The 8,063-nt window shown below is 33.9% G+C and overlaps 1 protein-coding gene across 2 annotated transcripts in view; it reads left to right on the top strand.

Annotated features, from left to right (window-relative positions):
* Positions 1 to 8,063, top strand: part of LOC117171617 (protein PFC0760c) — a 229,377-nt gene that overhangs the window by 133,492 nt on the left and 87,822 nt on the right. For both annotated transcript variants that reach the window (XM_033359089.1, XM_033359090.1), the window contains exon 4: positions 4,350 to 4,439. In XM_033359089.1, the coding sequence (XP_033214980.1) occupies positions 4,350 to 4,439 (90 nt within the window). The remainder of the gene's footprint in view (positions 1 to 4,349; positions 4,440 to 8,063) is intronic.

Genomic DNA, 8,063 nt, shown 5'->3' with positions numbered 1-8,063 from the left:
ATCGACAACTATCGCAAACCTTTGACTGAATGGTTAAGGAGCTATTAAAAGCAGTTTTAAGAACATTTAATGCCCGTTCATCCTGAACTACTGATAGATGACACTTTGGTTTTAAGAATTTGCCGCAACAAAAACACTGTTTTTTCGGCATAATAAGTGGTAATTCAAACTTAATTCGCAAGTAATTATTTCACCTGAAAAAATAAAGAGAATCTAAGACTGATGTACAGAACTATTAAATAATAAAGATTTAAAAAAAGTGTAACCTCTCATGCCTATGAAGTACCTGTGCAAAAAACTTACAATCGCTATGAAACTAGTCGATACTGATAAAATAAAACTACAGTAAAATAATCTGGAACATATGTATGTACGCAGTCATATCACATACAGTGGATAAGAACTCTTTGACAGGTCGAAACGTGGAAGAAGAATGCAGGAGAATATAGCTAAAAGCATCGGCAACAAACGCGAATACCATGTGGAGGGGGAAAACAGTTGAACGTAGTGAAGCGGCAGTCGCACATGAACGATAGCGTTTTGTTCCTATTCTTTAACATATGTTGTAACTCATATACGTGCGCAGTTTTTGGCCAAATATGATCTTGCGTGAGCAATACTAACAATGTGAAACTTAGCATGATTTGAATGAAAGTGCGAAAACCCATGTAAAATACGAACTTAAAAATGACTATATCTTGAAATCAGATCACTCTCAGGAAAAATCCTTTTAAGGGGTCATGAGACCTAGTTAGATGAATAAAATAAAACATGTTTGAGGCCAATCTGTAGATGGCCCAAAAACCGGCCTTATTGACCCTCCTCCTTTATCAATTTGCACAGTCTATATGGTATGTACTCGCCACCGTGTTTAAGAATTTCAGCGTTAATACTGACAACACCGGCAGCCTTACTGTTTTTCAAGTTCGTAATTACATCCCTAACTTCAGTGACACAGACTTTCTCAATTTAATTTTCTAACGCATCGTATTCTACTAAATCAAGGAAATTCAAAGTAAACTCAAATCTGGGGATGTTTTTTCTGCAGTTTTTGATGGTTATTATTTAAAATAATCATCCGTTTGAAAAAAAAAGAAAACAGAAAAGAGTTCCGTCTTGTCATTTTCTATAAGCGTATATTTGGAAAAATATTAATTTTGCGAGTTGTAAGATTTCCGTCGAAGGACAAATTTGGACAATACTTTCAACAGATCACGGGCGCTGGGCGAGTTTCTCGATCCAGACATCGAACAAAATTTAAAAACATTATTTAAAAATAAAAATAAAATACTGCGCAAGTCTTCATCTTTTTTTATCTGTCTGTCCTCGACAAGTGTCTGCTCTTTTTGCACTCGCAAGCGATCACGCTCGAGACGGAAGACGGTCAAGTTTATTGCTCGTTCAGTTCAACCGACGCTGGATCGCTTTTTTTTTCTTGGAGCATCTATGACTTTCCAAAAAATTTCTTTCAACCCTTAGGACTAACTTCACCATGGAAAGTTGTTCGAAATATAAAATTGCCTCCATACTTTTTTCCGCCGAACTCAAAAAAGTATTGGACTATCACTTGTTCAGTTGATGCTGCTACAAGAGCTTTTGCTGATTCAAATCGAAAGTTAAAACCGCGATGGATCAAAAGGCCAAAAAATGGTTGCATCAACTGAACAATAAAATTGGAATGGGTATAAGGAGGAGAATACATAAGAGGGAGAGATGGATTCCGGAACATCAACAGTCTCTTGCGCCTCTTCAGCGATCACCCTGTTTCAGACAAAATCCACCCAACCCAACATCGATCGCAGCCGAAGCGGTGAAAAAAGCATTTAAAGGTACGAAGAACATTTTCGCTGCAGGACCAGATGGTATCAAGAAAGTCTGGTTGAAGAAACTTAATTCTACACAACAACATCTACAACGCATATTCACCTCATACTTAATGTGAGAAACGCCTATTGCAAAGTGGCTGGTGCTAGGATGCACTATAATCTCAATGAAAAAAGGCAACTTATTAAAACAAGATAATTACAGGCGTATAACTTGTCTGAACACACTGCATAATATCTTTATAGCTGTCCTAAACAACATCATTGTTGAAAGAAGTGAGGCTATGCGGAGCTGCGTATCTAGTTAATGGCCTGAAGTTAATGGCTTGAAGGTTCTTCTACACATAGTGAGATGCAGAGAGAGATGATGCCCCATTGCAAAACTAGATTTACTATCTCCTCTAAAAACTATCGTGTGACAACGAAAAACGTCAACTTACAGAGGGGTGCCTTTGAGGGCGATAACATTATACCTTTGCATTTTTGCATCGTACTCCTGCATAGAATGCGTGTAGTCGAACATGTTCTACATATTCGTGAATTCGCAGGCAAATATAGGAATTTTTCTAACATGCGTTTGAAGATTTTCTTAAACGCTTACTGGTATGCAAATCGATATTTAACGGAATTAACGCATCTATCTTGCCTAACTTTCAACGGGAAAAACCAGAATCCTTTTGATTATTAGCCATGGTTCGACAAAAAATAGGCATTTTTCGTTTTTTCGACGAATAATGCACAAACGTCGATCGATCAGGAAAGAAATCACATCAACACCGATGATTGTTCACTATGTAGAGAAACAAAATTCCCCAAAATTAGTCACCGTGATTGACAAACGACTGAGAACCGACACACGAACATCCAAAAATTGAAGGTTGAATGAAAACTAACTTATTATATAAAGCTCTTTTTATGAAAAATGACACATAAGCGTCAAACAATTGAACGGTTGTTTGCAATAGCGGTTTACTTGCGTTTTTATGAGACACTTGTTTTTCATTCGTTTTGTATACAATTTCATTAAAAAATGAAGAATAATTGACGTCTAAAAATACAAGAACACCTTTATGGCACACTATCGTTAAATTGCGAAACAAATAAAAACTACTAAATGATAAACAACTCGCTTGGAAAGAAGAGCAGGGTTTTCTTTATGAGCTACCACACGATTATTGTCATAAACAATGTGCAAGGATCTTTTTTTATTGCGTTTAGGTGTAGATTGTTCTTTCGGCATGAATCCCAGCAAAACAAAGTATTCTTTTGAATTCAACTGGAAAGATTAAGGCATCCCACAAATTCCGTTTTGTGACAATAACGTATTAGACCAGTGTGCCAATGCGTGTAAATTCGAAAAAATGGTAATTCAGATTTTAATGCTTCTATACGTACAAATACGGTGCAAAAGTTTGAAGTCGGGGAATACGCTTCAATGCGTCAGCAAGAAAACACTTCAACATTTGTCAATGCGTCTGAATTCGTGAAAGTAACATAAACACTCGAAATCGCCGAAATTGGTTACAGCGAAGTTCAGCAAAAGCTGATTTATATAATTTAAACCGTAACAGGAAAACTAATATGCTGGGCATATAGAATGTATTGCAAATATTTAGTGAATTGTCCCGTAGTTTACTGGGAACACCGTTGACTAATACACGAGAGATAACCAGTTCAGGTCTCGACGCATGCAATTTTTATTATTTTTTTTTCCAATTGACCTTGACTACGCATTCATATGAATTCACGCGCATTTAATTAGCGCTGCCTTAATTTGCATCTGGGCGTCTAAATTCGTTTAAGCGAATCAAAAAATAGGATTCACGCGTATTAACAAATGTTAATTCGCCCTAATCTTCATCAATTCTTTATTTTTTGCTGGGATGGAACACGGACGTTGTATAATTTAAGGAGAAAGGTTAACCAACATTCTGACCTCAGATTCGTTATAAGCGAACCGAAAATCCATAAGAAGTAATTTCGAAGTCCATCAGGTTGATTTGAATTTCTCAAAACTTGATGGTTAGTTTAACTAGCCATATTCGATCCGCCATTTTCAACTTTTTATATCATGACTCCAGAATCGTAATCAGGAACATGAAAGACACTCAAATTATAATTTTCATGTCGATAAGGGTATATTAAATTACTCGTAATTTTAAGGTTGGATAACATCCACTGTATTAGATTAGCCATTTTGAATTATCATATTCTGACTCCAGATTCGTGATCGGCGACCCCGAAAACCCCTTGAAGGTAACTTTGACCCCCTTTTAAATTGTGGACGCTTTTTAAAGAATGATATTAGCTTAACGTCTATTATACTTTTCCCGATCCAGGCGCCATATTGGAGCCTCCATATTGAATTTTCTTAAAGACCACTATGAACTCGTTAGCACACTTCAAGGCGTTTTTTAACAAGTTGCGAGTGACCAAAGTAGAGATCGCCCAATTTTAAACCCCACTTTAGTAATATGTTTGGATGTTGAAAAAACTTTATTTATGAAAATAAATTATATTTTGCAGGTTGCGCCTCTTTGCAGTACATGCACGGTGATAATCTAGCAGTTCAGCTGAGTTTTGGTGAAAATATCTTAACTAGTACTATTGTCAAGGGTAAGTTACAAGAATTTAGTATTATTGTTACGAATAGGCTGGGACATTAAGGTCTCATAGCACTGATTTTTTTAAACATATTGTATTGTTTGTTGTATAGTTGTATTATATGCATGTGATGTACAAATTACGGAATGGTAATACAATGATAATTTTGAAAAAAATGTTTGACATATTATCACTGCACTTGATTTATTGTTTAAATTACAACATTGCACGCACGGTCACTTGCAAACATAATGGCACGCTCAAACTTCAGTATTAAATATAAAAAGCTCAAATCTACATCGAGTATAGAATCAAAGCTGTCCGGAGTAAAAATGCTTCGACTTCAGTTCGATTTGGTCATGTCTTAAGTTCGTCTCTAAGACATCGATCTTTGGCTCCATCTCAAAACTGAGTCGAGACAAAGGCACAAAAAAGTCGAATTTTCAAACAAATAGTGCGAGTTTTTATACTAAAAAAAAAAAGATAAATTTTTAACCGAAAATGGAATAATTCAATTTTTTGTGAAAAAGATTAATTTTCATTTTAAAAAAACGAATATGCACACAAATATGTACTTTTACAACAAAATTGTGAAAACTATCAAGCCAAAAAGGTGAATTATCTTCAAAAGTGTTGAATTTTTAACCAAAAAATTATATCATCTTAAGAAAAAAGTTAACTTTCTACTAAGTAGTTAAATTTCAGGTGCTATTCCCTCTCGCATTTAACGTACGAAATTATTTTTTAGTTGTGCCTATAACGTAACTAAGGCTCGGAGTAATGCTGCTTAGAGTATACAGTATTCGAAATCAGTAGACTAAGCGTATAACGTCAGTTAAGAAGGAAGCAGTGTAGCACAGTGCTTTGGAGTGAGCCGAAAAAATGCGAATAGCGTTTAATAACGTACGACAACGCTGAAGTCAGCGTGAGTTAGTGATAATTAGTGCACAGTAATACAAGATGATGAATTTTAAATGTAGATGAATTTCATTTTTGCATTAAATTAAGTAGTCACTTAATTTCAACCAGAAATGGGACTTAAGTCCAGTGTCTCCTATTTGATATACGAGTAATATTATAATTAACTGACAGGTATTTTGAGTTTAGGATGATTTTCATTCGACGGATTTCGGCGATTTTCGAAGAGGCGCCAAGAGAGCAGCTGAGAGTAGCCAATATGGCGTCCACAGCGCTGGATAGTATCAATCAACACTGAGATCATGGTAGTCATTTCGTCAACGTTTCCTATTTTGATATATGTACTCAGATCTATAACGCATTTTGATTATGAATAAAATAATCTTACATATGTGATAAAAAAAGGAATAAAAAAGATTGAAGATTTTCGTTCTGTAGCTGGTAGCTTCAAATGGATATAAGTCCCTTGTTTTGTGTATGTAATCTATAAACATGTGCAGATTATATAAGTGATAAAATTTCACAGATGAATCATTTATTCAATGCTGACTTTTAACAAAAATACTTATTTCCTGAAATTGCTCAATTTTTAATTTTATAATATTTTCATATTCCTAAAAACTGAACTGTAGCGCATAAATCATATGAATTTCAACAATTTGCTGACTTAAATTAACCTATAATTTAAATTTCACACGCACGCGTTGACGGAAAGTCAACAATCTTTCTGTCTTGAATTAACCTAAAAATTACATTTTACGTAGATAAAGCAGTTGACTTCCAACCAAGCGCGTTACTTAAAGTCATGTTATAATCGCCAGACTACTTTCAACTGGCGAATGATCCTTTTGGTTACATCTGAAAGTGAACTGCCTTTTTTACTGAAATAAACAAGATCGCTTAGTTCTGAACGAACGAAGTAGAGTTCAGATGATGCCGCCCTTTTTCGCCATCGGCCCGGTAACACGTGATCACTATGAACGGGTGACATTATGTTTGAATTTTTACAACGTGCTTTTGCGTCGCCCACTTGTGTAACAACTGAGCTTCTTTTAACCCAATTTTCACGATTGTGAAATGAAAATTTGTGTTTGTAAAACGAAAGCAAGGAATTTCGTATCTTCCATTCGCACAATAATTTCAAACAGTTTTAGTAAAAAAAAAACTATTTTTTTCTACTTGACAGTCCCAAAACTTTGAATTTATGTATCTTGTTTATCAAAATTTCAATTGTTATAATTCACTAAATATTATCAAGCACGTATGATTTTTAAAAATATTCAAAGAAATTTAGATCAACGCAAAGTAGTTTGACAAAAAAAAGTTTATACTATAAATAACACTATTTGCCAATTTCCTTATTACATTTGTTTTTAACAATTAAATGGATCATTAAACAATTATTTGTATTATGTAATTCGACACATATCAATTTAAGATGATTTCAAGTTTAGTTAAGCAGTTTTTGCGGCATAAAAAATTCGAGGAGAAATCTCACTTTTTTCATATTTTGAGTGAAAATATTATAAATAAATAAAAGAATCAAACAGAAATTTCGAGATGAAGATTCTTGAAAATTTAATGCACTTTAATTATGAAAAAAATTAGGACGCAAAGAACAGCGAAATCAGCATGACTGAAGGCGAGTTTAGAGTAGACTACTGGGTGTAGTGCGTGCTAAGAAAGAAACGAGAAATTTGTAAACGAAAGTAGAATCGTTATATTTTATGTTAAATAAGTAAATTTTTAAGAAGATAGAAACAAATTTTCAAGAAACGAATTAAGTTTTCTACCAAATAAATAAATCCTTTACCAAATAGTTGCATTTTCAATACAAAAATGACAATTTCCATGGAAAACAAAAATTCAATACGTGTATATATGAACTTTCAACACGTGTAAATCAAGAGTGAATTGCAACTACTGTGACGTTAGAGTAATTTTTTAATACAAGCTTTCAAAATGCAAAGGTTTTTATCCAAAATTTTTCTAATTCAGAGTTCAGACAATTCCGGCAAGGAGAAGGTGACATTGAACACAGCATTGAATATTTTAAATTATACGCATTTAATATTATTCGAATATAAATTGTAATAAAAGTAAAAAAAAATTATGATTCACCGTAAACATTGATTAGCGACAATTGTTAAAAAATAAATTCACCTTCATTGTCACCGTAGACAACATTTTTTTCTATATTGTGGACAATGTACACATTGTAGACCGTAAAAATCAAATTATTGTGCAGAAACGTTCAAAATTAAAAGTATGTATTAAGCATTTATTTAAGTATGCCAATTTTTGAACTGTAACTGGCAGGACTATGGGTAGTACTCACTCTTTATTTAGTGCGCTTGTGCCACTGTGTCATCTTCTCACGCACGGAAAAAGTGCGAGTGAAACAGCTTTTTGAAATAAAGTATGTTTATCAGGTTATTCGAGCTTGTTTTCTTTTGCTACCAGCAAAAGTTTTTCGAGCTGTCAAGTAAAATGAATGTAAAAAGGTGTAAATTATAATAATTTAAACTTTTGGTTAAGTGCATACGTAAGTCAAGTGGGTTTAATACGATTGTGGTAACCAAAGAAGTTCTTTATGAAAGTGGTAAGTATAGGTTTAAATTGTGGGTCCGGATGCAATAAGGGCACATAAAATTTTTTCGTGCGAAAACGAAGTCCCCTGGAGGGTTTAGAAAAAATTTTCGAATTTTAATTTTCAAA

Source organism: Belonocnema kinseyi, chromosome 4 (assembly GCF_010883055.1).
Source record: "Belonocnema kinseyi isolate 2016_QV_RU_SX_M_011 chromosome 4, B_treatae_v1, whole genome shotgun sequence".
NCBI lineage: Eukaryota > Metazoa > Arthropoda > Insecta > Hymenoptera > Cynipidae > Belonocnema > Belonocnema kinseyi.
Note: the sequence above shows the minus strand (reverse complement) of the source record. Positions and strands in the feature narration are given on the sequence as shown.